General features: G+C 51.4%; 10 protein-coding genes across 10 annotated transcripts; 4 read left to right on the top strand and 6 right to left on the bottom strand.

Annotated features, from left to right (window-relative positions):
- Window positions 1-1218: 1218 nt before the first annotated feature.
- On the bottom strand, window positions 1219-2808 carry BD324DRAFT_651757 (HSP20-like chaperone; the record flags this gene model as incomplete). The annotated part of the gene is made up of 10 exons (XM_022018390.1): window positions 1219-1404; window positions 1450-1557; window positions 1617-1659; window positions 1729-1808; window positions 1873-2001; window positions 2056-2424; window positions 2478-2513; window positions 2568-2590; window positions 2639-2666; window positions 2719-2808. 10 exons carry the CDS (start codon window positions 2806-2808, stop codon window positions 1219-1221), a joined length of 1092 nt encoding a protein of 363 aa, XP_021870620.1.
- A 298-nt stretch (window positions 2809-3106) lies between these two features.
- On the top strand, window positions 3107-5420 carry BD324DRAFT_651756 (WD40-repeat-containing domain protein; the record flags this gene model as incomplete). Its single annotated transcript, XM_022018389.1, has 10 exons — window positions 3107-3122; window positions 3171-3277; window positions 3343-3357; window positions 3433-3671; window positions 3697-4075; window positions 4136-4205; window positions 4253-4643; window positions 4703-5024; window positions 5072-5263; window positions 5310-5420. 10 exons carry the CDS (start codon window positions 3107-3109, stop codon window positions 5418-5420), a joined length of 1842 nt encoding a protein of 613 aa, XP_021870619.1.
- Window positions 5421-5732: 312 nt separating this feature from the next.
- BD324DRAFT_651755 (camp-regulated phospho protein/endosulfine conserved region-domain-containing protein) lies at window positions 5733-6614 on the bottom strand (the record flags this gene model as incomplete). Its single annotated transcript, XM_022018388.1, has 5 exons — window positions 5733-5886; window positions 5956-6210; window positions 6266-6360; window positions 6431-6511; window positions 6564-6614. 5 exons carry the CDS (start codon window positions 6612-6614, stop codon window positions 5733-5735), a joined length of 636 nt encoding a protein of 211 aa, XP_021870618.1.
- Window positions 6615-8002: 1388 nt separating this feature from the next.
- On the top strand, window positions 8003-9331 carry BD324DRAFT_629168 (hypothetical protein). The gene has a single exon (XM_022016181.1). The coding sequence runs from the start codon at window positions 8069-8071 to the stop codon at window positions 9275-9277; it is 1209 nt and encodes a 402-aa protein (XP_021870617.1). The 5' UTR covers window positions 8003-8068; the 3' UTR covers window positions 9278-9331.
- A 27-nt stretch (window positions 9332-9358) lies between these two features.
- On the bottom strand, window positions 9359-15060 carry BD324DRAFT_651753 (hypothetical protein; the record flags this gene model as incomplete). Its single annotated transcript, XM_022018387.1, has 20 exons — window positions 9359-11072; window positions 11112-11392; window positions 11431-11525; window positions 11563-11887; window positions 11926-12162; window positions 12198-12257; window positions 12307-12318; window positions 12359-12408; window positions 12444-12544; window positions 12595-12701; window positions 12740-12781; window positions 12820-12917; window positions 12963-13046; window positions 13085-13516; window positions 13559-13693; window positions 13733-13841; window positions 13891-13932; window positions 13975-14370; window positions 14409-14934; window positions 14987-15060. 20 exons carry the CDS (start codon window positions 15058-15060, stop codon window positions 9359-9361), a joined length of 4920 nt encoding a protein of 1639 aa, XP_021870616.1.
- A 748-nt stretch (window positions 15061-15808) lies between these two features.
- BD324DRAFT_629165 (hypothetical protein) lies at window positions 15809-17854 on the top strand. Its single transcript, XM_022016180.1, has one exon. It carries the CDS (start codon window positions 15847-15849, stop codon window positions 17818-17820), a length of 1974 nt encoding a protein of 657 aa, XP_021870615.1. The 5' UTR covers window positions 15809-15846; the 3' UTR covers window positions 17821-17854.
- BD324DRAFT_629162 (P-loop containing nucleoside triphosphate hydrolase protein) lies at window positions 17855-19609 on the bottom strand. The gene is made up of 11 exons (XM_022016179.1): window positions 19529-19609; window positions 19444-19489; window positions 19351-19360; window positions 19254-19304; window positions 18840-19216; window positions 18528-18802; window positions 18329-18490; window positions 18210-18290; window positions 18042-18172; window positions 17968-17990; window positions 17855-17926 (listed from the first exon to the last, which is right to left on the bottom strand). Exons 1-11 carry the CDS (start codon window positions 19543-19545, stop codon window positions 17909-17911), a joined length of 1191 nt encoding a protein of 396 aa, XP_021870614.1. The 5' UTR covers window positions 19546-19609; the 3' UTR covers window positions 17855-17908.
- Window positions 19610-19655: 46 nt separating this feature from the next.
- Window positions 19656-21441, bottom strand: BD324DRAFT_629158 (hypothetical protein). The gene is made up of 7 exons (XM_022016178.1): window positions 21317-21441; window positions 21177-21277; window positions 20927-21141; window positions 20515-20892; window positions 20009-20479; window positions 19852-19971; window positions 19656-19813 (listed from the first exon to the last, which is right to left on the bottom strand). The coding sequence occupies exons 1-7, from the start codon at window positions 21410-21412 to the stop codon at window positions 19680-19682; spliced, it is 1515 nt and encodes a 504-aa protein (XP_021870613.1). The 5' UTR covers window positions 21413-21441; the 3' UTR covers window positions 19656-19679.
- A 1151-nt stretch (window positions 21442-22592) lies between these two features.
- Window positions 22593-24989, bottom strand: BD324DRAFT_651749 (major facilitator superfamily domain-containing protein; the record flags this gene model as incomplete). Its single annotated transcript, XM_022018386.1, has 18 exons — window positions 22593-22733; window positions 22782-22843; window positions 22892-22962; window positions 23012-23076; window positions 23124-23343; window positions 23390-23461; window positions 23509-23548; window positions 23603-23668; window positions 23707-23807; window positions 23850-23896; window positions 23946-24055; window positions 24105-24137; window positions 24185-24322; window positions 24365-24577; window positions 24627-24672; window positions 24738-24755; window positions 24806-24839; window positions 24874-24989. The coding sequence occupies 18 exons, from the start codon at window positions 24987-24989 to the stop codon at window positions 22593-22595; spliced, it is 1593 nt and encodes a 530-aa protein (XP_021870612.1).
- A 510-nt stretch (window positions 24990-25499) lies between these two features.
- On the top strand, window positions 25500-26610 carry BD324DRAFT_629140 (hypothetical protein). The gene is made up of 4 exons (XM_022016177.1): window positions 25500-25845; window positions 25897-26221; window positions 26274-26330; window positions 26425-26610. The coding sequence occupies exons 1-4, from the start codon at window positions 25838-25840 to the stop codon at window positions 26578-26580; spliced, it is 546 nt and encodes a 181-aa protein (XP_021870611.1). The 5' UTR covers window positions 25500-25837; the 3' UTR covers window positions 26581-26610.
- Window positions 26611-26852: the final 242 nt, after the last annotated feature.

Genomic DNA, 26852 nt, shown 5'->3' with positions numbered 1-26852 from the left:
TGGAGCTCGTCTCGGACGGATGGACATTCACACCGCAAGGTAGACTCGTCGTGTATTGCGATGGGAGTGGTTTGAGTAATGGCAAAGTTGGAGCTAGAGCTGGACTAGGAGTCTGGTGGGGATCGACTGGAAGAGCTGCAAAGTCGTAAGTCTGTCCAAGACGAGATACTAGGGAATCGTCCCCGGAGCGACTTGAGGGCTAACTCCAAGGGGATAACTATCAGAAACCTCAGCGAACGTGTCCCTGGGTCACTGCAAACTAACAACCGTGGAGAGTTGTTGGTGAGCTTTTTGGAAGACCTCCTCCCACGGGTGAAGAAGTACTACTGGTTGACCGGTATCTATGTATCTTTCCAGGCCGTTATCCGCGTCCTTGAAACATGTCCATTCCCAGACATTCCCATCGAGATCAGGACAGACTCCCAATATACCATCATGTGTAAGTGGTGTCTCCTCGTTCACCAGGCGCCCCGAAATCAAATCACTGACCCGAAAACGGCAGGCATGACAAGTTACCTCCCCCAATGGCTCAAACGAGGATTCTTGACGTCTTCTTCATCATCCAGCGCAGACTCGACTCGATCGGCCACACCCAAGAAAGTTAAAAACCTAGATCTCATCAAACATCTGTTGGTTCTCCTTCAAACGCGTGATCATCGAGGCAGTGTACGGTTCAAGCACGTCCGAGGTCACGCAGGTATCAAAGGGAACGAAGAGGCTGATGTGAGTATCTCTCTCATTTTCGAGAGAGAGTATGTGTGTGTATCGCATCGGCCTTGAATCTTGACCATCTGTCTATCGGTTACTAGAAACTGGCTCGGAGAGGCGCAGAAATGCCTGCGTTGCCAGATAGATCCGACTGGCTGGATCCTGATCGAGAGGATACCGCTGAAAGTCACGAGCGGAGGACAAGGGACAGTGATGTGGAGATTGAGGTGAGACTAGGATGATCATACTGGATCAGTGCTTACAATACCTTGCTAGATCGATGAGAACATGTTGATGACGGAGGAGGAGATGGCACAATTTGAGGAGGATCTCGCATCGTAACGGGAGAACATGGCTGCACAGCTGCGGCGGCTCAACCATAGGCCCTCTCAAAGTCAGAAATGCACAATAATGCACACACATGACTGGTGATGATCAACTGGTGTGCACAAGTAACCGCTGATGGGAGAGTAAGACTATGCGCTCTGATGACTTGGTTACTCTTGACGCTCAAGACTGCTGCAATCGCCTGGCGGCTTCCTCGGGTGCCAGTACAATCTCTTTTCCTCCCACTGTGCCAGTACGACCGCTGACTCCGAATGTCAAGGCGTATCCCGGTGGCAACTCAGTGCCTTCTGCAGGCAGTTCCAAGAGAGGCCACGAAGCTGGTGTCGACTTGATCAGAGTGATGTCGACCTGGACGAATCGGTGTCAACATGGAATGCAGGAGGTTAGACTCACTTTTGTAGATACTATGCGGAATGTACTTGATGCAGGATCTATAGGGCCGTATAAAGTGAGAGACTTTGCGATTCTCTTATTGGAGGGTAGATGAAAATCGAAATGGAGCTGGAGGGACAAGTCAGCATGCCGGTTACAAGAGAAAAATCTAGACTCGTGCGATCTACCTGTTGGGAATCAAACCGGACGGTGGACTTGCTCTTGTCGGCTCTGAGAAGAGAAGTCAGCGCTCAATAGACGAAGTAACGATGCTAGACTATCCCATGGTCATTCACTCACCCTTTAGCAAAAGCTGAGACGTGCACCTGAGTCGGGGTCTGGTAAAAATCGACACGGCAGTCAACCATTTCTTCGACCGACTGGGTAAGGCGCATCGTTAAACACTTCGTCACGCCCTTTTCGCCCTGCACGAGTATTGCTCACCTCGTCGCGCTTCGCACCGACGAAGAGATGATTTCCTTCTGTACAACCTTCAATCTTGAGGAACTCGCTAAATTCCAACACCCGACGTTTGCAACACAAGTACCCTTTTGATCCCTCGTGGAATATTGCCTACGTATCAAATGAGCAGAATCCCTTGGGCTGAATTGGTGATGACGAGCTCACCGACTGCGGATGATATCGGCATGTCGACTGCTCTCCTGAACCTCGAGATATGTCTTCACCCTGCCATGTCGCTCCGCAACCTAATCTCTTGCAAGTCGCTCCGGAAGGTACAGGTACGCTTAGATCATCTTCCTCCGTTTCTTTGGGCTGAGCAGGAGCTGGAACTGGAGTCGGTGCCGGTGGCAGAGCAGCTACAGGTGCAGACTTTGAGCTGGATCCCGCACCGTTTGAAGAGCTAGGAGGCGCTGCTTGTCCATAAGTCTCTACTCCATTCACCGTCTTCGTCGGTCCCTGCGCCGGTTCTGCCGGTGCTGTTGTTGCTACCGGCTTAGGTGGAGCCTCGGTAGAGTGTTTACCAGTCGTGCAAGGCTAATAGGACGATATCAGACCATGAAGGTCCACACAAGGGATAGTTCACCTACCGGGATCTCCATGAAAGCGTCAAACTCGAGCACAGGCTGGAACGACGCCCGTCAGATTTCGCTCCGTCGGTCTCCATTTGAGCAGCTCACCTTGTTCACCTCATTACAGCATGCTATATGTAAGTCAGCTACAGGTTTATTCATCCTCATTATGTACTCACACCACGACTTGAGACCTTCGTGAAAGACCTTGGTACAGCCGTCAGCTCGTGCGTAGATCACGCTCTTGAATTCATCTTACCGGTCCACCTGGATGATATTTGCAGCTCCCATCTTCGTTGGAGCTCTCGTCGAACTCCTTCTGGCATCCCTTCCTGGTACACCTGGGCATTCTTCAAGCCGGCAGAACGGAGGTTTTCAAAGCAACCTCAATCTCGTTCGATATCTGCTCGTCACAAAGACAAAGAGAATTCTAATCGTCCAACAAAGGCTTCCAGAAATTTCAGCCAGACTTTCCGCGCGTGAGTCTTCGGTATTTTTATTACAAAGTCCCAACCCCGCAGCGGGAATGACGGAATGACGTCTGTCTATAAAAGCAAAGGGGGCGTCTTGAAGTGATTGCGTTCGATTCTCTAGAGCACACACTAACACTGGGAGGTGCTTCTTGGGGCACGCATACAAACAGCACGATGCCATTCAAAACAGGTGAGAAGTCCGTCTGCGTCTGCGTCTGCCGCCTGACCCTCTCACAAGGCCCCCTATATCCTTGCAACCCGGCTACGGAGCGAGCGGTATCTACAAAGTTGTCGGTAGATCCAAAGGGCGAAAAGGTAGTCTACACGAATGGCAGGGCGGTCATTGTGAGTGTCTAGCTGAAGAAAATGGGGATCAGGAAAAGGGGCCCGTTGCTGACCTGCCCGACCAGATCCGAGATCTGAATGTGAGTCTTCAGTTCTGCTACGCAGAACCACCTACCGTGTTTCAAGACGGTGCCAGCTGATCCGCGCTGGCACAGCACACCGATCTGAGCCACGCATACACCCAACACACTCAATCTGCTACCGTAGCTCGGATCTCGCCGTCTGGATTTTACTGTGCATCCGGTGATGTAGCTGGAAACGTCAGGATCTGGGACGTGACTCAACCTGAAAACATTCTAAAATTGGCCATACGACCTCTTGGGGGAAGGATCAATGATCTAGCTTGGGATGGGGAGAGTAAGCGGATCATCGTGGGTGGAGATGGCAAGGACAGGTAAGTCGACTTGATCTTGCCACAGTGGCCCGGAAGCTAATCACTACATCCCCCTTCTCCCCTTTCGGGGTCTCAGATTCGGTGCAGCCTTCTTTATGGACTCTGGATCGACGTGTGGAGAAATCACAGGTCACGCCAAAGCCATCACCTCACTTGATATCCGACATCAGCGACCCTTCAGAGCCATTTCTGGATCAGACGACAATACTGTCATTCTCCATACGGGTGTTCCATTCAAGTATGAGAAAATGATCTCCCAGCATGCTCGCTTCGTCCAGGATGTCAGGTATAGCCCGGACGGCGAAGCGTTTGCCAGTGTCGGCAGCGATGGGAAAATTTTCATCTACGGAGGGAAAGAAGGGGATGTCAAAGGAGAAATCAAGAGAGACTCCACGAGCAGTCTGGTGAGAACTCGTCAACTTGATGGCATCGCGACGGGACTTGCTGCTGACATGGCGTGGCAGATGGCATGCTCATGGAGTAAGGACTCCAAATCCGTTGCTTCCGCTGGAGCGGACGGTATCGTCACCATTTGTGAGTTTTCCATTCTGAGAGGTCTCTCGTACTGAGCCATCTACAAGGGGATGCGTCAACGCTCAAGTCCACTCAGACTTACACTATCGGAACCGACATTCCCTCCCAACAGAATGGAGTCGTTTACGCTGGCCCCAACACCCTCGTATCAGTCTCTTTGTCCGGTGTTCTGAACGTATTCGACACCCGAGAAGGTTCAAAATGGCGAACACTGCATGGCCCTCCCAAGGCCATCACTTCTGCAGTGATGAGCGATAAGACGTTCTACACTGGATCTTTCGATGGATCCATCAAGTCGTTCTCCTCAGCCGGAGAATGCGACAGTGTGAAGGGCAACGGACACAACGGTCGTGTCGCAGCTATGAGTCACGATGGGACAAAGACTTGGAGTGCCGGTTGGGACGACAAGGTCGCGTCGATCGAGGGTGATAATTTCGGGTGAGTGTGAGATGAAACCCGTACGTCGCGACGTCGACTTTAACTCTTCGCACAATCAGAGGCTCTTCGATCGCTGTCAAGGCTCAACCGGCAGATATCGCATCGACCCCCGGAGCCGTCTACGTGGCGTCTGCTGCTGGGCTTGAGATCCATCCAAGGCCTGATGGTAGTTCTTCTGTCCGATCAGGCGCAGTCACATCAGTTGCCGCTCACCCTGGACCGAATGAAGACTTGGTCGCATTTGGAAATGCTCAGAAAAAGGTGTCTCTTGGACGGAGGAACGGTACAGATATTCAGGTCGATGCTGAATTCGATGATAATCGAGGAGAAGTTCAAGCTTTGGCTTTCAGCCCCGATGGGTCTCTCCTCGCGGCTGCAGATGTGAGCTCGAGCTGCGGACAAATGGATCCACAAGCTGATCACAGCAGTCTTCGGGCCGAATCGTATTAATTGATACGAATGACAAGAAGGCGATTGTGACGTCTCGCTGGACGTTTCACAGTGGTCGAGTCACGTCGCTCAACTTTTCGCCGAATGGAAAGAGATTGGCTTCGGGAGGTATGGACGAGAGCATATACATCTGGGAAGTCGGGAGACCATTGAAAAACACCGCCATCAAGGTGAATCATGACATCGTTTTCCGAAGGCCCTGTTGACGCCGCCCAGAACTCACATCCTGGAGGAGTATCCAGCGTCGCTTGGAAAGACGGTAATACAGGCTTGATAAGTACTGGGGCAGATGGCTGCGTCAGGACTTGGACTGTAGATGAGATCTGAAAAGGGGGTTTGCGAGTGAAAACGGACACCACCTCAACGAGGCGCGCATGGGCAAATCCGGTCGAGGCGGCGCGATGCAACCCGCAATTTCCACTCCAATACATGATGGGGCGTAATGTTACAAATGAAGCTTGAGCTTTGCAACAGAAAGCTGAGAATGACCCAAACAGACTCCTTTGACAGGCCACCCGACGAGGCGAGTGGTATCGATATGAAAGGCCAACCGAGGGAAAATATGAGAACGGGCTGTGAAGTGAAGAAAAGCTCCTCCTGATGGTACAATATGCCGAAGTCCCGATGACGCGAGCCCCCTCACGCCTCCAAGTGCTCATCCAATCGCTTTGCCAGACTACTCGCTTTGACAGGTGACGATCCGAAACCTCCAGGGTGTTGAATAGGGAAACTGGAAGAATGGCTGTGGTGATCTCTCAATGTGCTTGGAGGCGAGATGCGTGTCCCGTGATTGCTACAGATTACCAGTCAGCTCTATACCAGTGACGATGGGGATCGTTTCCCGGAGGGAAAGTTGGCCCACCTGTCACTTGTTCGCCTATGATGTTGTGCGACTGGCACTTCCATAGCCTCACTAGTAGCTGCTGGGCTGATGCCCACCCCCACTCCGTTCCCGTATTGACTGTTCGAACCTTGAGGGCTCAATCTGTCTGTCGGGCTCGAGGCTCGATCGTTCTGGGACATAAGGTTGGTCTGAGGAGTGGGACCACTGCCAGTGGGTGATGAGGATAGGTTAGGTGGCGGCGAAGTGGGTCCGGGTGGAGATGCGTGGGGGACGCTAAAGCGGGAGAGCATGAGCGAAGGAGCAGACCGAGTATGTCGGCGCCACTCACCCTTCTGGAGTCGGAATGGCAGTGCCCAAGGGTCCATTAGTGTTGACTCCGGCCTTGTTCATCATGTAGTCCCCAGAGTCAAAGTACTTTCGGTCCTAGATGGGTACATGTCAGCAAGAATCCAGGCCTTTTAGGCACCGAGCACGCGGGCATGAGCGCTCATACCTTTTGCATCTTTGTCAAGAGGTTTTTGGCCGGTGCTTTACCGTACATTTGGAAGGCTTTCTGTTCTTGGGGACTCATACTCTGAAGAGGATGTGAGCTCGAGACAGTGTATGGGTGGTATCATCCGGCTCACCGATACGTCGACCTTGTTCTGAGAGAATCGAGGTGGTAGCGTCAGCGCCATGATCAACAAGATATTCGGCAAGCAGGGTAGAAGGCGAGTAGGTCTAACAAAGAGATGAGAGTGATGAAGAGTCGCTGTGAAGCAAGTCACAGCGAGGGGATTATATGATAGGTAGGATCATCCATTTCCAGGATTAGAAACCGACAAAGGATCCCTCAACATCCAAATACCCCAAGGTGTGAAAATAACTGACACCTAATCCCATTGATGATGAGGGATCAGGAATAGACCTGACGCATCGAGGGAAGACTAGGAGGCAGTGTATTCCCATAGCTTGTTTTCGTACGAGATATATGCAAACAAGGGTGCTTGCTTGTAGACTCACCATTTTGTGAGGGTTCATTTTTGGATCGGCCGGGATCCAACTTTTGGGAAAAGCTCAAGACCAAGGCGGCTCAATGTCGAGCACAGGGGACACCGCTATAGCAATGGGACAGACTGAGCTTTGCAAACAGCAAATGACCGACGCTGGTAGCTGTGGGTATGGAAAAAAAGTCGAGAGCGGGGTTGGCTCAGGGATTCTCTCGATGGGAGGGAATCTAAAGCGAGATCCGCAGGAAATGGTACTGCAGGGGAGCGTCTTGTGATTGTGAGAGCTGGAGAATTGTTCGAAGAGCGTCCGCAAGATGAGCTCTATAGCGTATGACCTGGTAGCGACGGCGGCGACGAGGGGCTTATAGTATCCAGCAGCAGCCTTTGCTTTTTTAAATTACTTGTGCTGCACCGACGACGAGAGGAGAAAGGTCACACACTGGGCCAAAGGGAGGAGGGAAAGGGGGGAAAGAGAGAGAGTGTGTGCGCTAAACGGAAGCAAAACTGCAAAACCATCCAAGCTATTTAGCGTCATACATACTCCCGAGTGAAAGAAATTGCTACTTTCGGTCAACATGCCGTTATACAATTACGTACAACTGGCAACGGGGAGGGGGGGTCTCTAGCGTCTGATCATCCCATCGGCTCTCACCGTAGGTTGTCGTTGATATGGAGTGGATCGTTATTATTAGGACACTGTTGGGTCAAGACTGGCTCGTTATGCAGAGCTCCCGGCGGCAATTCATTTGACCCTGTAGAGAAGGATGTAATTCCATGCTTGAGTGGAGTTTCTGGCACCCTATCGTCTCGCAGCCGAATTAGCTTGACAACTGCGCAGGAACACGTCATATGACGATGGAGGATAGCACGTGATTAGCACGTGGCTTCTCGTCACGAGGGTCCGTCCGACAGAGAGCAAGTCCGCTCCACGGGGGAGAGCGTGAGTTTGAGTGAATATTAGGCGAATTCGGGGATCCTCTAGCTGCATTGGAGAAGGGAGTGAACCTTGAGGAGGAGGGGGGAGAATGTGTGTTCCCTCACCGAGGAGTTTGGGGGGTCCAAGTGAATGCAAGATATTTGAAGATCGTCCTCCTCAAGACCGTCATCCGTTCACTGTGACTGATCACCTGTTCTATCTCAGCATGCTTCAATGGCTCTTTGCACTGAGCACTGCCCTGCCTTCATCTTTCTCTGCACCTGCGCCTGCAACTGTCCCTGCACTGACATTGCGTGAGAATGGCGATGCCGTCATACCCAAAGTCAAGAACACGACTCTGTACGGTCCAGTGACGGATCCGTCACTGGTTCGAGATTCATGTGGATCCGTGGGGTGGAACGCCGGTCGAGTCTTGTGGGTCTGTCGAGACACTCAGAATCTCGGTACAGATGGGTTGCCGACATTCCCAGTATACACCAGCTCGGCAAGTTATACCGATTTCAATAGTGACGGCTCGATACCGTGGCAATCTGTCCCTACGAACCCTTTCAACTACATGTCCGAGTGGATCATGTACGGGAACAATCAGAATCGATCATTTTACCCTATTCAGTACGATGAATGTAACTCTAATCAAGCTGGACAATGCGGCGATATGTCCAGATATGCCCTCTGGCCAGATTATCCACCTATGGTCAGCGTCATAAACGCCGACGGATCCATCCTAGCTTACACATGGATCAAAAAGAGTCACATCACGCCGGATCTATCTTCCCTCGTCGCTGATCCCGCTGCTACACTGTATAGAGTATGGTATCAACCAGAAGTAGAGGGTACATCCGGACCGACATTGCCAGAAGTCGAAGTCGTCCAAGAACAATTCTGGCCCCAAAACTCGTTTGCCTATGGAGACTATGGGAATATCGTCAGGAACGGGACAGCTTACCTCTACGCTCAATCTTCGAATGGAACCATCTCACTCGCCAAAGTTGGAGTCAACGATGTGGAAGATCGATCCAAGTATCAATATTGGGTAAACAACTCGTGGACATCAACCGTCCCGGCCCTCAATACCTCGGGAATACAAGTCAACGCAACGTACGGTGGTCAGGGGACATTCTACTATAGCTATCCCTGGCAATCCTACGTCTGGATCGGACAACAAGGACATACGGTAGATCCAGACTTTTGGATCACGACTGCTCCTGAACCTTATGGACCTTGGACCACTCCCACTCATATCCTATCGGTTCAAGCTGGTAACTATTCTCTCGGTGCATACTCGATGCAGGCACACCCTGCTTTGGTATCGAGCCCATGGACAAACGAGATCTATGTGTCGTACACCAAGAACGATATCGTACAGAACAAGAACCTCTACACACAGCCATTGATAAAGATTGAATGGGAATAAGGGTCGCATCAAGCCAGCCCCTCCGATGACAAATGGATATAATGCATGCGACAATGTTCCTTCAAGATACCGTTCTTCAGCTTATCCATCCATAGCCTTGACCAACTTGGCAAAGTAGCTGCCCTTCTTCTGTTTCAAATTCCCAGGCGAGTCAAACTCCAAAACTTTACCCGCGCCTAAAACCAGAATCTTGTCATAGTCCATGACAGTACTGAGTCGGTGAGCAACGGTCAGGACAGTCGTCGAGCTAGGCAAGTTTCGAATCGACTTTTGGATCAGAGCATCGGTTTCGAAATCGACTGAAGCCGTAGCTTCGTCCAAGATCAATACTTTGCTCGATCGAACCAAGGCACGAGCAAGAGCTACCAATTGTCGTTGTCCCTGACTCAGATTTCCACCCGCCGCGGCGACTTGGAAATCGAGAGTCAATCGTTGCGGAGTCGCTGACCCAGAGCTTGATCTGGAGACGCTACCTAGTCCGGACGCCTGCAGCGCATCGTTCAAGACCGCATCTTCATGCTCGTCAAACGGATCAAGGTTGAATCGCAAAGTTCCAGAAAGCAGGATAGGGTCTTGAGGAATGATGGTCACGTTGGATCTAAGAGCGTTCAAATTGACGTTTTCCGTCTTTCGCCCATCAATGATGACACTGCCAGTTGTCGGGATGAGTCGCAGCATTGCCAAGGATAGCGTAGACTTCCCACTACCCGTCCTGCCGACGATTCCGACCTTTTCTCCACTGGCGATCCTGATATTGAGATTGTCAAGGACGATGGGACCACCCTTCGAGTATGAGGCGGAGAGGTTTTCAAGAACGATCTCTCCAGATGTAGGCCAAGAAGCGGGAGGCTGTTTCTTGGTTTCTGAAGCTGGCTCTTGTTCGATCTTGAGATAGTCTTCAATTCGCTCGACCGAGTTGCCTTCAACCTCCATTTCATTCACCATTCGAATCCACCAGAGAATCATGGATGAAAATGATATGGCCTGGGACAGGGCGAATCCAGATGTCGAGGCGTCCATTCGTGGACCGTATACGAGGAAAGCACCAAGAAGGGCTCCAAAGAGGGCTCCAAGCATGTCTACACGGATAGTGATCCATCGATTGAGGTTGTAAAAGTTTCGTCCAGCGCGCGTGTACTTATCAGCACGTCTCTGCGCTTCTCGGCGAAGCTTGTCTTGAGCTCCGTACGCTCGGATAGACACGATACCGTTGACGGCAGCAGAGAAGTGAGAGAAAAGGGGCGACTTGGCGTTGGACATTTCACGCTTGATACTCAATTGACTGTGAATGTACATCTCCCCCATGAATCCTCCAATCGCTCCAATAACGATGGCCGGGATAGAGAAGAGAGGGACCAAAGAGACCACAATGACAAATTTGATAATGAGGGAGACACTGATCTCAAAGACGCCCTCAGCAGTCTCAGGAAAACTACCATCGATGGATCGCATGTCTTTGGTGAATCGACTGATAATTCGACCAACGGGGGTAGTGTCAAGGAATCGGACGTAGGCTGCGAAAATCGAGTCCACCAGTCGACGGTGAAGAACACGGGAAGCCTTGATGGCGCCGAGGTAGTAGAGAGCGGTTGAAAACGTCGTCATAAAAATGGCAACTGCAACCCAGATCATGTAGAACCCAAGGTAGTACTTGATGGAAACATCGTGCCAGTCTGCAGCTTGTTGATAAGCGCGTGCCCATCGACCAAGCCAGTAAGACTGGTAGGCCACGACGGCTTGACCACCAATCAAAAGGAACCAGAAAGTAAGCCAGAAAACAGGACCGCCAAAATTGCTGCGGATTCAGTAACCTGCGTGACAAAGAGAAACTCACGAAAAGAAGGAGAACATAGCCTTTTTAGATATTCTCCCCTCACTCTTCTCCTCGTCTTGAATCAGCTTATGCTTGGTCTTGTCCTCCGCCTTAGCCTTGGAATCGCCCTCTGTATCGATCTCCTTCACCTGGAGGGTGTTTTGTTGAGCCATGAGCTCAGGAGAATCCGGCGGGGTGATATCCGGAGTCTGATCAATGGGCCCGGCCTTCTTGACCCGGCCAGACTCATCGAGAGAGACCATATAGTCGGCGATAGGGGCGGCAAAATGGACGTGGTGAGTCTACATTGGTCAGCGGGAGATTTGCGCATCTGACTCACAATGAGCAGGACCGTTCGATCTTTCATCAAGTCTCCCTTGAACAGATGTTCAAGGATGAATCTCGAAGTCAAAGTGTCCAGAGCGGAAAAGATGTCTGGAAGTCAATAATGATCACCTTTCATTTGCCTCACCATCGAGAAGAACAACCGCCGAAGGACTGTACACTGCCCTCGCAAGCGTCACACGAGCCTTTTGACCACCACTGAGGGTCACCCCCTTCTCTCCGATCTCGGTGTCTTCGCCGTCGTCCAAAAGCTTGAGATCTGTTTCCAAAGCACAAGCCTTAATGACTTTGTTGTATCGCTCAGCGTTGAACTCCTCTCCAAAGAGGATGTTCTCCTTGAGCGTTTCTGACAAGAGCCAGCTTTCCTGGGCGGCATAACTAACCCCTCCTTCTCGCGGCAGATGGTAAAACGAGTCCTTTCCCCCAATGAAATGGAGTTCGCCGATCAATGCCTGAGGACATCAGTCACGCATCAATCACCGTCGCTCACTTTCAAAAGCGAACTCTTTCCACTGCCCGTGGGACCAGTGATCAAATTGATTTTACCCTTGGCAAACGTGATGTCTGGAATGCGGATGGAGAAGTTGGCATTTGTCGTGGTCTTCTCGACACCCCACGAGAATATGGCGTCTTTGATTCGAATAAGGCCCTTTTGCTTCGCTTCGAGGTATTCTGGAGAGTTGCAAGTGTTCGTGTAGCCTTCAGTGAATTCGTCTGTAAGATCGCTCTGTAATGTCAGAAAGGCAGCGCGTCCCGGCTCACGGTTCGCAAAAACTTGTCAATTCGGTTGAGAGATACTCCAGAGGTGATGAATTGGCTGACCTGTGAAAAAGGTCAGATTCGAGACTGTGAGCGCGACGAATCTGCATACCATATACATGGTCTGTACACAAGTCAGCGCTTTTCAAGCATAGGATACGCACCATTCCCAACAGGTTCTTGATGAGATCAAAGACAGTCATACTGGTGAAGACTAGGATTTAGCGCTGACCATCCACGTAAACGCACCCGTGGCGGCAGTCAGTTCCCTTTTCTGCACGATGGTGTAGCAAGCGAAAGTTATGGCCATGGTGAGAACCGGCAGAACCTGGTAGATGATCATGTTGGCACTGACATGAAAATTTAGCATGGCTTCAAAATTCGCTCCGATGAATCTCACAGAGAAGCAAGACGACGCTTGTAGATCCAATCGAGCTCATGTTCTCGCTTGGAGGCGACACGCTCTTTGATCCTGTCTTCCCAGCCGAACATTTTGACCATGCGGAGCTGAAACGATCAGCCGATACTCACGCCCACAGACTCACCGCCCCCACGACCTCGGTGATGGTGTCAACACGCACGTCGGTCTGACCGGTCAGAAAATATCTTCATACTGTGCACTCACGGCGGCCATACGCTTGTTCTGAATATCGGCAGTCCATTTCGTGATGAGACCAGGTACGGGGAGGGTGACGGCCATGAACAGCATTCCAATCACGGAACCTGAGACACGTCAACATGGCTCCGAAGGTCAGGCGCCATTCTCACTCCAGCTGAGGATGTTGTACAAGAAGACAACACACAGAACGAGTTGAACAGGCAGCAGGACAAAGATCAAGGGGAAGTCACGACCTGTCACCATCAGCTGACACCTTTGGGTGCTCTCTCACCCTCAACAACAGCGGACACGTCCGCAGCGATCAAGACGTTGATTTTTCCTGCAATGCCCTGACCGGTGCCCTCTTCAGATCCGTCCTGGCTTTCAGCCTTTTTGTCAGCTATCTTGCCCTTGTTAGACGCCTGAGACGAGCTTCCGACTTCGGTATCGTCAGTTCCATTCTCGCTTTCGACAACCGTGGGCTCCGGCGCGGAGGGCAGAAGAGGCTTTCCCGGAGCATTCTCGATGTCCTCAACGGTGATGTCGATGAGTGCAGGGTTGATCGGTTTAGGCTCCTCCTTTTCCTCCTTTTCAGTCGATTCTCGCATCCTTAGACGAAGCGCGTGTTCGAAGATCAACATGGATATGATCGACTCGCATCGAATCAACGCCCTAGTCATGACGAAAATGTACCATTGAATGGTGAGAGAGGAAATGACGGGTCCTAGAGAGGATGTGAGCAGAGCGATAAGTGGTATAGCCTCACCGATGAAGAGCAATGCGGCCCAAACCCAAGGTCTCACAGTAGCTCCTTTCCCATCCGTCTCGAGGTACTTCAAGAGCATGTTGGTGCCTACAGAACCAGACAATTCCGTCGCAGCGGTAATGGCGCACATCAAGCCTGTAATGCTTCAGCATCTGACGAGATGACAAGACTCACAAGTCACAAACGCATCCCAACGGAGATTCCAGACTAGAGTGAAGACTAAGTGCTTTGACTTGAGACCGGCGACTCGTCGCCTGATGGGGTCCAGATTGGGCATGTGTAGCTGAGCGATGTCAGTACCCAACCATGCAAGAGAGCGCATATATACCGACCTTGTACAAGAAGCTGGCTTTGTCATAGTCGGCGAGGGGATGCTGGTATTGTTCTCAGTATCAGTCCAGCATGGCTTTACTCACCATACCCTCATAAGGCAGCGAAGGAACTCGCCAGGCTCTGAGCACTAAACCAGTCATGAACTCGTAGAAGACGAGGAATAGCCAAGGTGCAGTCTGCTCTGGGGCAATCTGTCCCTTTGGCGTGGGGAAAGCGGGATCCGCGGGGACGTACGTCCTTGGCCTGATGATTGGGATAACTACAGAGACGAGACCTAGCAAGCCGACACGCGTCCAGGTAAAGACGTCGCTAACATCGCGAGGCATCAAGTTGTACGTGGCGAGGGGATAAAGGTCTCTGTACGCGTACAGGGAGAACGCGAGGAGTAATAGCATGTCCAGGTGTGCAATGATATGCCTCCGGAAAGAAGTCGCTGGTCGAAGTGTGAGAAGGAGGAATGCAAAGATCAGGCAGTAAGCCTACGGCGTCAGGTAGAGTTTCTGCGTTTGGTACTCACGTAGAAACCGCAGATTCCAAATTCCTCCCATTCGGTATGAGTGTAGTCGTCCCAGTTGGGTTGGGTTTTGTGATGATGCTTGTGCTTGTTCTTGTGTTTCTTTTTGCCCCATTTGGACCAGTCCTCGACATCACCCGCAGATTGAGCATGAGCCTCGGAAGGCGACTCTGCTCTGATAGCCACGACAATGCTCAAGCCCAACAAGGCACCGAGTGCCAGGACTCGGATGACCTCCATGACGAACAGAATTGATCCGTACTCTTGCAAAGATCTGACGTGTGCCTTGAAATCCGACATGAACCCTCGAGATGGCATGTACATGGGCTGCTCTGGAGCAGGAGCTTCCGCGTCTCCATCCTCATCGTCGTCCTCTAGTCGTATAGGCTGATAGGATTTCCGAAAGACATGGCGTTTGAAAAAGCGATAGATTGATGGCAAGATAAGGGTGAGCAGGAGGAGAGCGAGAGACGCGATAACCAAGATGGGAAGGAGGAACAGTGAATGCTTGAGCAGGAATGGTCCGGGTCTGCAGGCAACTTGTCAGACATCTGACATGGGTCACACGCGTGAGGACTCACTTTGACTTGAGTCTGTGATTTGCCAGAGCCGCGATATTGGAGGCGTCGAAGACCGACTGCGCCTGATAGCTCATGATGGCGCACGCCAGCCCAGTGGGAGCCGTGAAACGGCAATAAACAAGACACCGAGGTGGACGCTGTTAGTCAGATCTCCCCTGGTGGTCGGCAGGGTACGCTCGAATGTAGGAAGTAGCCAATACGACGAGTCGAGAAAACGAGGGGAATCCGGGGGCGTCCTATGTGAATCAAAATTGATACCCAAATTTAGACTCCCGTCGGCTCCGGGGTTCAGGATGATCTTGACATACACGGAACTTGCCAAATTATATGCCCGAGATAGGTTGGAGCGAGGAGACAGCTACAAGAGAGTCAAGCTCTGGAGGTGGGTCTGACGGCGAGCAAAAGATAAGAGCTGACAGACACATGCATTCGGACTGGCACTTCGAGGACCTCCATCAAGAAATCGCAAAAACACACATGGATCCCGGATATACCGAGATAAGGGGTCACGCGAGCCTCGGCTCCGACGTCGCTCCGCTCGTATTTAGGGAGCGGATCCGTGTGGTTGCCAAATCAATAAGACGGACGAATCATGTACACTGGCATGCTGAATTGGTCTAGAAGTGGTTTCGCCTTTCACTTCGGTAGCTGCTGCAAGTCGGTGGACCGTTGAGCCGGCATTACCCCGCATCGTGGCTGGTCCTCATGTAGCGCGCTACTGACTGTCTCACAAGTGGCACTGTGGCGGCTGGTCGGTCAGCCCGGAGATGAGCATGTCAAAAGGACCTTCAGCCTGTCGAGTGCATACCTTGAGATAGATGAAGTGCATGCATTGAAATGATTGGTGTTGTACCACATCGATGTCGTCGTGCTGCAGTTCCTACACTGACCCATTGGACAGGATGGACGGTCAGGATAACGTGCAACCCAAGATTGATCGATATATTGGCGTCGCCAAATCCTTCCGCCGATGGCCTGGTAATAATCTCCCAAAGACGTTATACACCAAAGATCCCCGTACCAACATCCTCATCCCTTCCGACGTCGCGTTTCAGCATGATGTATTTGAGGAAGAACAAAGCCTGTTACGTGGATTTAACAAACATCAGTTGAAGCGTCGAACCAACAAGCCGAAACACCGTGAGCTTGATATCCGTAATCCGCAAGATGGAGCGCTTGAGCCATTACGAAATGGCGCCGGAAGGCCGTTGATCCCCATCCAACACCTTGATGACCCTGGAACGACCATCTCAATGACATCAGCCTCTCCTTCGTCGCCCGCTTCCACGTTGGGATTTGGCCCCACCCTGCCTCCCAGTGATCCTACGACGAGTGTAGTCGGTATTTCCGTGGCGTGTATCTTCGTGGGCTCTGTTATCATCATCCTGTCTATCTGGGCCATCTACAGACGTCAGACGAGCCCTACCACAGCCGTCCCAGCCTCTCCCGGGCCGATTCAGAAGGAGCACGACGTCGAACGAGGACAATACTCTGAATTCGATCCAGAAACACCTACTGCCCCCGGGCGAACGGCCAGTATCCCTCGGGGGACACCTCGCATGTCGGCATTCTCCCACTTGGTCACCATTTCAATGTTCAAGCCAAATTGGGGGCATCACTCCAGTAACCTTCAGACTCCCAAACAAGAGCTGTTGCCTCAGCGTCGGTCCGGATTCGTCCACCTAGCCAGTCCGGATCAAGCTGTTTTGAGTCCATACTCTTCTCCTGTTGCCATGTTTGAATATTCGTCTCCGGATCAGACGGTCTCACCAGCTCGATCAATTACTTGGCAAGCGAGCATAGAACCTGATACACCTGGCCGAAGAGTCCACTTCAGCCCACGTTCGCCAGTTGCGTCCTTGCAGTCTGTGGCCATTTTGGAAATGATAGAGGAGGAGGAGGATTCTAATCCTTCCTCTGCTGAGTCGTCGTCCACCATTGTTGAAGCTTCACGGCAGAGGACTCGACCATTCTCCTCGGATACCATCATGAGCAGCGTTACGCGATCATCAGCGTACACAACAGCTTCAGCCCGATCATCTGTATCCGATCTCGCGACGCTTTCGACCATCTCCTGCCTGTCATCCTTCCCAGAAACGCCTAGAACGTCTACCGATATCCAGATGGACCAAAGTAGCCCAAGTAAAGAGGAGTGCAGGCCCGAACGCCGCGGTCGAAGTAGGAGTCAGATCTTGGCAAGCGTTAAGCACGTCGGTCTCCGCACTGCAGTCGGCAAAACCATGTCATTGCAACCCACAAGGCAGGAGCTGGAAGCATTAGAGAAGATTCAGATGGATGATAATCGGGAAGTCTTGGAGGCTTTGAGGGCCTTGAAAGCCTTGGAAGATCTGGACGAGATGGAAGGTTCTAGCAAGCCCCGGGATCCAGTGGTGGTTGAGCATGTCGAGGAGCCTCTCAAGTCTGCGCTGGCAGAGATGTCAGCCAACGCTGGATCATCGCTAGGTCGCGCTAACACCGTGCCCGCCAAGATCTTCTCGCGCATTCTGGCCGAAGAATGTAGACCTGTTAGACCATCCGAAGTTTTGCAAGGGGCTCGTTTCGGCCAAGGACTTCGGATACACAGCTTAGATGACATCCCACGATTCGATCAGACTTTCCCGATCTCGCCGATCGAATCAGAAGAAACCGAATACAGGATGGATCTTGGAATTCCCACGGTGGACGAGACAAATTCGCCTATCACTGGTTGGTGTGAGAATGACACGGAAGCCTACTATGTCGGGGACGATGGCAACTTTGAGTTCGGGTATCTTGAGGACGAGGATGTTTTGTCGAGCCCAACTCTGCCTCATATCAGGGTGACCAGTCATTGATGAAGGTAATGAGCAACATGGGCAAATCAGAGAGGCACCCTCATACATACTGTATACACTGATACTTTTATAGTCGACGTTTCTGTACCTATGCCAAGTCTGTGATCTGAGCAGGGTCAGCAAGCGACTTCGCGTGCACTTTCTCACGTTCATGGGCATTTCATCGATTTCTGAGACGAAAATTGTCAGGGTCGCTTCTCAGCGGTTAAAATTGTACTCACGGGTGGAGTAGAACTGCTCGATATCACGTAGAATTCTGATGTCCTCCAAGGTGGCGAAGGAGATCGCAACACCCTTTCGGCCGAATCGACCACTCCGTCCAATACGGTGCAGGTAGTTTTCACGAGATGATCTGCCGTCAGCTAGCTGCGTGCGAATCGCCTGCTTACGGAAGATCATAGTTGATTACAAGGGACACTTGCTGAACATCGATACCTCTGGCCCAGACATCCGTCGTGATGAGTACTCGGCTGAGTGATAAGCAAAGAGCTACCAGTAGATGACGCACCTCTGTCCGCCTCGGAACTCTGTCATGATGGCATCTCGTTCCTTTTGAACCATCTCTCCGTGCATACTGCTGACGGTAAAATTGGCTTCTCTCATCTTTTCCGTGAGCCAGTCGACCTTGCGGCGGGTATTGCAGAAGATGACGGCTTGGGTGATTGTGAGGCTGGCGGTGAGCGCTGCGTCAAGCTTTGATTACTCACGTGTCGTACAGGTCGCACAGAGTGTCAAATTTCCAGTCCTCCTTCTCGACAGCGACAAAGAACTGCTTGATTCCTTCGAGAGTCAATTCATCACGCTTTACGAGGATTCGAATGGGATCGGTCATGAATTTGGTCGTCATTTCCAGCACGTCATGAGGCAGTGTCGCAGAGACCACAACCACCTGAGTGGCAGGAGGAAGATACCGATAAATATCGTAGATTTGGTCCTTGAATCCCTTGTTGAGCAATTCGTCGGATTCATCCAGAATAAGCATCTATGTGTAAGCAAAAATTCCATCAATGCGGCCTCACCTTGATGTCCTTTGTCCGCAGATTCCTTCGCCTAATCATATCGAATACTCGACCAGGGGTTCCCGTAACAACCTGCTGACCAGCCTCAAGTTTTCTGATATCCTCGCCGACACTGGTTCCTCCAATACATGCGTGACACGAGACGTTCATGTAATCTCCCAGGGCCAGAACAACCGTCTGGATCTGAACAGCAAGTTCTCTGGTAGGAGACAAAATGAGCGCTTGAGTTTCTCGAATGTTGGAATCGATGGACTGCAATGCCGAGATGGAGAAAGTCGCAGTTTTACCAGTACCGCTTTGAGCTTGAGCGATGACATCCCGACCTCTCATGATTGGAATGATGGCTCGCTGCTGGATAGCAGATGGCTTCTCAAAGTCTACAATGTAAGCCACGAACCCAAATGCTAGACTAACTATAGGCATAGATACCCCTCAGAAGATCTTCCTTCAAGTTGAGCGCCTCGACTGGATCTTGTCAGCTTTGTCCTTGAGTCGCTGGCGTGACACTCACACGTTGGGGCCTGTATTCGAGAGGAGCAAAAGTGTCTTGATGAGCACCTCTACTCCTCTCGATGAAATGCGGAGATGATCCGCCTGGACATACCACTTTGATAGCCTCGGAAGACTCAAAAACGAGCTTGTCGTCACCACTGATATCGTTAGTGTGTCCAGCCGGACGTTTGACCTACGCATTGATTCCCGCCATGGTGATTCGTGTGTAATGAATGTAATGCAGAACGTTGAAAATTGGGCGACCTGCTGGATGCCATCTGATGGCGGCGGGATAAATTGTCAAAAAATAGATACTTGAAATATTCCTCTGACTCTGTGCATGGTACTCTACAACACGCCTTGCTTCTTCAACTGCTCATACGTAGACTTGGAGTACACATTGCCATCTGCATCTTCCACTTCCTCTGCTTTCTCTAAGGCTGCAAGCTCTGCCCTTCCTTCTCGTTTAAGCTTTTCGGCAACTGCGGTGATTAGCTGACGTAACCCACAGACTGCTCACCTGCTAAAGCCTCCGCAATCTTGGTTATACCATGGAAGTGCTTTGTATTTGGCAGTCCCAGAGCTCGCATACCAAAAGCATGCTTAGCTTCTTGGAAATGGCGATCAAAGGCTTTTCGACCTGCACTCGTCAGACGTGAAAGCATGGCTCAACTCACCTTGATAGGTCGCCTCACTGCAGATTTCACAGTCGAACGTCATGCCCAAGCCATGCAGTTTCCACAGCCAGGTCGGAATAGGCTTCCCATCCCAGCCAAGAGGGTAACCTTTTGGGTTGTATATCCTTCCGTCATCGTCTTCCTCTTCCTCTACATCTTCGATCTCGGCAGGTGGTGGTGGCGCCTCGTCTGCTTCCTCCAGTTCCGCTTCTCGCTCCTTAGCGGTCAGAGCCATTCGACGCTCAACTTCAGACCGAGAATCAACTAGCAGTTGTGGAATGGGAGGATGAGTCAACAGTTTCGATATCATATACGTGAAGCGAGCAGGTGGGCGATGTTTGTCAGAGGTTGAAGAGCCATTGCTGCTCTGTTGAGGGTTGGACTCTTTCTTGCCCTCCTTCTCTTTCTTTTTGTGCTTGGCCGAGGAGAGATGGGCGTCGTAGACGGTCTGCTTGGAGTAAGACTTCGCGCCTGAAGGTCAGTCACGGATCACAACTGCTACTCACAATAGGGACACCATATTCCTTCGCTCCCCGCTGATGAAGAAGACCCCTCACTCCATCCCTCGACCTGTCCAGCTGTCCACGCCGACGAGAACGATGTCTCCCACGCTTCTAAATCTCCGTGAACGTTTTCCAGAGGCAGTGCACGCTCAAAGAAAGATACCAAGTAGTTGTACAGCGTTGCCACGTATTCCAGATACTGCGCGTTCGACTTCTCCCTGACATCTAATGTCCTCTCGACTTTACCCTGCCGCAGCATATCAATGTATGCGATGTAGGACAACCGGACAGCGCCTTTGAGGTTCAGATACTGAGTATGAGAGTAGTACAGGTCAAGATGTTTTCCGTACGCCTCTTCTCCAGAAAAGACAGAATCGAGCGCTGTAGATCAGCAACCAATTACTTCTCAACTCACAATCGACTATGATTGGCTCTCCATCCTCGGTAGGAATCGCCGTCATTCCATCTCCTTTGACCAACTCGTCCAGTTCATTGATGAACTGCCTGGCATTGATATTCCTGTTCTTGTGATGAAACTCTTTGATCTTTTCGAATCTGACGTAGAATTCCGCTAAATCATCCTCGCCAGCAGGAGGAGCAGAAAGAAGAGCCAGCTCGGTAGGTCGAAGGCTGCAATTAGCCACATGTCTCAACCATCGGCTTACCCCGGTAGGTCCTCGTATTCATTCACCAGATCTTGCCTAAGCTGAACGATCCTGTCTAATATCTCTGCAGCTTTGCGATCACGACGGGTAATGTTACGCCGCTGATACTGTAAGCCATCGCATCAGCTGAAATGACTCACAGTGGTCGGATTCTGCATCAAAACTTCTGCGAGAGCCTGCTCATAGCTCTCTATTTCTTCATGAGCTTGGCGTTGGGTCTCTATGATCGAGTCCATGGTGAATGAGTGTTGAAGAGATAGTTCAATAGTTCAATGCTTTTGGACTGGGAGGAAATGTCGGAACCGGCTCGACCATTCGGGGAGGCTCGAATAATTTCCCCCCTGCAAAACAAATTCGACGTTTCCAATGTGGCACTTCGCATTCTGACCTCTGCATTCACTGATATCGACGTTTGAGCGTTTCCAGACGCTGTTTGGAAGCTGCTGCATAACTCCAAAAGTTTGTAGAAGTGTTGTCCAAGCAAAAAGAGACAAAAAGAAGGTTTGACTGGGAATCGAACTTCATGGGGCGTTAGATATCTAAACGCGAAATACGTGTGTAGGGCAACTCACCCCAGGTTTTCAGGATCAAAACCTGACGTACTAACCCCTGTACGATCGAACCTGTCCGTAGTCAAATGACCAGCGGTGCTTCCGAAGCGACAAGTTCAGATGTCTATAAAGACCTTGACGTTCAAGTTTGAGGTGAGGTTAGTCTGAAGATGTTGACTATTCTTCATCTTACGATGCGCAAGGGAGATGGAATATTGCGCAGCAAGGCACATTCCGCCTCTTTCGGTCGTATTCCCCTTCGACATGATCTGCGCTGCATCGTTTGCGGCGTTAGGGGCCGTATTGACCGCCCTTTGGCGGTACCTCAGCTTCCGAGCTGACCACGGCGTGTCGGATGCGCGACAGAAGCAATTGCACGACTTGCTCGAACTGAAAGCCCGTCACTACTTGCAAACCCTGCAGTCCTCTCAAGCATTGATCGAGTTGGAAAAAGGCGTCACGAGCGACATATGCCTCGCTGTGAAGGACGGAGCGAGTGACGAAAGGTCGACCGTCGGTGAGCCAGATCTCAGCTCGACTAGGGCACTATTGATTTCGTGATTCAGATGATCACGAAAATGAGAGCACACAACGCTGCCATTCACTCAAAGATCCTCTTAGATTCTAAGGAGTAAACTACATACAGCAAAGTAGCGTCGCACTATGGTAATGCCGTTATGGGTCTTCGGGTCCAGGCGGCCGGGCGGTCGAGAGATGTCTCTTTGTCGGCATTTTCACGCCGGCATTACCATAGTGAACTATAACTTTCATGCTATGCCGTCTCTCATTCTTTCCCTGGTTCATGCCACGCCTTCATGCCAAGAGCACCTCGCTATCCTGGCCTCGTCTAAGCTGATCTTGTGAGCTATTGCTTGTCCTCGATCTCTCTGATCATCTGTCCGCTGGCGGAAGCCTCCACGGCCTCTCCAAACTCGTTCGTAGATACACCATGTGACTCGAGGTACGCGCGCCAAGCTGCGTCCTCGTCCTCCAGATACTGACCAGTCTGGACAGGATTGTCAGCCGGACTCAAGAAGGTGACATCGCCACTCACTCCCATCTCGGGAATACAGATATAAGTGATGATAGCACCGACGATCGAGACGGCACTGCCGACTACGATCGCCATGAGTACTCTATCGCAGCTTACTGCACCTGACTCACTCAGGAACACCGCTTGCTGTCCTCTGAAATCATCGGAAAAAGCATTCTGGATAGGTGTGAACACCTGCGTGCTGCAGAGTGGGTCAGTAACGATCTGGCAAAGATTGGCTTTCCACTGACCCGATAGCTGCCCCTGCTTTGCCCCATGCAGCAGAGAAGCCTAAGAAGTGGCCTCGGAGGGCGGTCTGACCAGTCTCAGCGGCGTGACGAGACAAGGATACGGCTGACTCACCGGGTAGACTTCCCCGCCAATGAGAATCGTGGCGACGCCAGGACCTGCCTCGGCGACTGCCAGGAAGATACCTTCATAGATGATGAGAATGTTGTTCGGCTGAAAGTTGAGAGAGCTCTCACCATATACAATGACAAACGCGGCGGTGTTGTTCTGAATCTTTGACAATACGCCTCCAAGAATCATCCCGATGACGCCTTGGGCGGCAAAGCCCAGTGCCCTTTGTCACGTCAGACAAAGTATGAGGAAGCTATGCCGAGACCCACTGAGTATTTCTCCGACCAATCTTGTCCAGCAGGACCCCGCCTACAAGGCAACCGAACGGGAGAAAGGCGTTGCTGTGTGATATGAGGCACTGCCACAATCGAAGGCAATGTCGGCTCACATCAGGGTTCCCCAACCAATGTTCTGTAAGATGGTGTTGTCTGAGAGTCTATCAGCAACCCTGAGAGTTGGAAGGTTGTTCAACAGCGTCTCACCAGGGTTGAGTTGTCCAACGATTGTCGAGCTGAAAATTCCGAACGGATAACTGCAAAAATCGTACACTTTCAAAATCAGCCCATGACCTCCTGCGAGTACGTACAGAACCAGCAAGCGCATGTCCCGATGATTCGCCTCCAGTATCGTCGGAACGCGAGCATGAGGATCTTGAGTGAGATTCGTTTGCCCTTCATGGCGTTCTTCCTGTCAAATGGCTCAGCGAAGACGACCAGGTCCTCAACTCACCTGTAGGCGGTCGAATTAAGCATCTTGATACGAAAGTAAAACACCGACTGTTTGGTGTCATAACCTTTCTCGAACCACCACGGTCTTTCCACTTACGAGGACAGGGACAAGTCCCAAAGCCATGGTGATTCGCCAGGTGCCAACAAAACCGTGAACACCGGTAGAGTGAGTCGTGTAGCCATAAGCGAGCAGAATGATGATCGGGACTGAATGCGAGTCAGTCAGAGGCGGACAAGCGGCTCGTGAGGGACTGACCAATGCCTCCAATGACGAAGCCAAGATCGATAGCTAAGAAGAATCAGCCAAGAATAAAGTAAAAGATATTTTTAGCTCACCGCCACATCCAACCGAGGCGATCAAGAAGCCCCTCCTCGTCCTCACATGGGATGTCTCGTCTGCAGCCTCGATGGATGCAGTTCCTGCCACGGGGTATTCTCCGCCTGCACCAACACCAGCTAGGCCTCGGCCGATAACTGAGCGGTCAACTGCGGCTCTTAAGGAAAGGGAGAGCTCACGCATCATCCAGAGCAACCCTTCGTTCGTCTTGCCGTGGGCAGCTGCCGAGAGAATGATCCCCATGATCAAGCACGAGGTCGTGAGTAGTATTCCAGCCTTCCGCCCGACTCTATCTATCGCCATTCCGAAGCCCAACTGACCGACGATTTCTCCAATGAAGAAGGAATTCGAGATCCTGGTCTTCATCTCGTGAGTGAAGGCGTCGGGGTACACTGCGCAAAGGTGAGCGAACGCGGAAGCTTGCCATTCGAGTGGGCTCACGCGGCTTGAATAGAAGGTTGAGGTACCCGACGATCGAGGCATTGTACTATTGCATTTCAGCGCTGGCTTTGGGCAGACGGCAACGTGGTGCCGCAACTTGGAAGGACTTACACCATCTGACAGAAGCGCCTGGATAGACAGGTCAACAACTTGCTTTTGGAGGCAGGAGAACGACTCACGATGCCAGAGAAGACTACCGTAAACACAGCCGAGCTAAACATTGAGCACTGTCCACGCTTCGACTCACATCTTAGTCCTCAGGCTGATTACTTCCTTAGTTCGCTGAGTAGGAAGCAGCTCTGGACTGGGCGGTTGAGAGTCCTTGACATCGTCAATCTCGGGTTCGTCACGTCTGAAGGGCATGTTGATACAGCTGGGTCCGACTATTGCCAGTCTTGACACAGGTAGTTTAGCAAACGACGTGCGACCGCCAAGCTGAGTGCAGAGTCAGCAAAAACAAAATTTCTCTAGTCATATGTACATATACTAGCTCCATCAGTCAAATTCTGCGTACCACTGTATGTCAGGTCAGCATGGACGGAAGGCACGTTCATGTTGATTCAGACAGACTTCACATGTCTGTGATTCCTTGAAGATGCGGTCGAGAGCAGATTGATTCGAAAAATAGAACTGGAATGCACGTTTCAAGCCCGACGCTCATATTTTCTCCGGTGGCATTGCGGCGTTGGCGGAATCTCGTGCAGCAACTCAGACATCAATGGGAAGCGTTCCCTAAGTCTGCGAGGTGGCTTCGCACGGTCGTCCGCGTGACGACCTTATCAGCCAAATCAGGCCTGTCTTCGGTCCCTCGCAGTCGCGAATGTATGTAACAAAAGTTTAGAAGGTAAATAAATGATCGCTGAACTGAGATGAATGGCCTTCAGACCTGTGTTCTGTCTTCAGCTCATCTGGCATCGCGCTCTCTGTAACCCTCCGCAAATTGACACACGGTTCATAGAGCAACATCTCAAAGCCGTGCACTTGAAAGGCAACAAGACTCATGACTGCCACGTTTTTTCGGGCCAAGCGCTACGTAATTCGCCTCGCGCATCGCTCGTTCAAGCTGCAGGCTGATGTAGTCGGGATTCTAAACTTACTGGTCGTGCAGTAGTGAATCCTGTGCTCGCTCACAACAGACCTAAGAAGAGGCTCAGACGCTTCAGTCGATTGATGTGGATGACTGGGCCGTACTCTGACTTACACTGTCAGCCATGAATCGGTGAGTCTGCCGCACTGTACGTCTCCGCTTCGCTGATCCCGACTCGTGCAGTCGGACAGTAAGCCAGCGTGTCCCACCACAGACCTCGACACCCGCTCCTATTCTCTATCCTCCGTCTGGACCTTCTTCCGGTCGAGCTTCCCCGTATCCGGCTCCACTGAGTGCAGGAGGTCCTGGCTCAGGGTTCAACCATGCTCCTGGGACCTCCAATGGCCTTTACCAACGATCCGGATCTTCCGCTTCGCAGTATTCTGAAAGTCCCTTTGGAGGCGGAATGAGCAGTAATGGAGGCTATACACGGGCCACACATGATGTCGAGGGCCAGAATGACGAGCGATTGGAAGGGCTATTAGGCAAAGTCAAGGTGCTGAAGGATGTAAGTGGACGCTGCAATAAGGTTGAGGGGGGCTTGCTGAGCAGAGCGACAGATCACTGTGGGGATCGGTAACGAGGTTAGAGATGGAAACCTGGAGCTGACAGGCATGGTGAGTTAACGGGTTCTCAGATCTACGTCTTCGAGGGAACATAGGGCTCACCCCACCTTGTCTTCTCTGTTTTATGCTGACACAATACGCTCAGAATGACGCCTTTGGATCCACTTCCAACTTTCTCAACGGCACGTTCAGAAGAATGAACAAGATGGCAAAGAAGCAGGGCATAGGCTGGTGCTACTTTATGCTGTTCCTACTATTTGTACTTTGGATTTTCGTGGTCGTCTGGTGGCTGCGGCGGTAATGCATGAGGTATGTATGGGTGATCTACGGATACTCTGTCCTGTGGGCAGTCTTCTCGTCCATCTGCCCAGAATCTACCAGAGCTTTGAACCAATGGTATCCCTGGCTCAACATATTCCGTGCCTGTATTCCTCGTGGTCGATCTCACCACCTCTCAATCGGCCGAGACGTGAATGCATTCGTATTTTGACTTTTTGCTCCTTCGTCACCGTTGGGTTGATCGGGTCCGTGAGGCCATCTGCAACGGTGACTAGCGAGCTCAACGAGGTGAAT

Source organism: Kockovaella imperatae, assembly GCF_002102565.1.
Source record: "Kockovaella imperatae strain NRRL Y-17943 chromosome Unknown BD324scaffold_8, whole genome shotgun sequence".
NCBI lineage: Eukaryota > Fungi > Basidiomycota > Tremellomycetes > Tremellales > Cuniculitremaceae > Kockovaella > Kockovaella imperatae.
This window is presented reverse-complemented; position numbering and strand designations above follow the sequence as displayed.

What these genes read in the sequence shown, in the direction of transcription:
- BD324DRAFT_629162 (XM_022016179.1), bottom strand. An exon ending in GAGTTCCGAGGCGGACAGAG is followed by an intron (nt 18,291 to 18,328) that starts GTGCGTCATCTA and finishes CTTATCACTCAG; the next exon opens with CCGAGTACTCATCACGACGG. An exon ending in CGAGCAGTTCTACTCCACCC is followed by an intron (nt 17,991 to 18,041) that starts GTGAGTACAATT and finishes TTTTCGTCTCAG; the next exon opens with AAATCGATGAAATGCCCATG.
- BD324DRAFT_629165 (XM_022016180.1), top strand. Translation starts at nt 15,847, where the DNA reads ATGTCGTCGTGCTGCAGTTCCTACACTGACCCATTGGACAGGATGGAC.
- BD324DRAFT_629158 (XM_022016178.1), bottom strand. Translation starts at nt 21,412, where the DNA reads ATGGACTCGATCATAGAGACCCAACGCCAAGCTCATGAAGAAATAGAG. An exon ending in GAATACGAGGACCTACCGGG is followed by an intron (nt 21,142 to 21,176) that starts GTAAGCCGATGG and finishes GGCTAATTGCAG; the next exon opens with CCTTCGACCTACCGAGCTGG. An exon ending in CAGTGAGGCGACCTATCAAG is followed by an intron (nt 19,972 to 20,008) that starts GTGAGTTGAGCC and finishes TGACGAGTGCAG; the next exon opens with GTCGAAAAGCCTTTGATCGC.
- BD324DRAFT_629168 (XM_022016181.1), top strand. Translation starts at nt 8,069, where the DNA reads ATGCTTCAATGGCTCTTTGCACTGAGCACTGCCCTGCCTTCATCTTTC.
- BD324DRAFT_629140 (XM_022016177.1), top strand. An exon ending in AAGTCAAGGTGCTGAAGGAT is followed by an intron (nt 26,222 to 26,273) that starts GTAAGTGGACGC and finishes GCAGAGCGACAG; the next exon opens with ATCACTGTGGGGATCGGTAA. An exon ending in ACCTGGAGCTGACAGGCATG is followed by an intron (nt 26,331 to 26,424) that starts GTGAGTTAACGG and finishes CAATACGCTCAG; the next exon opens with AATGACGCCTTTGGATCCAC.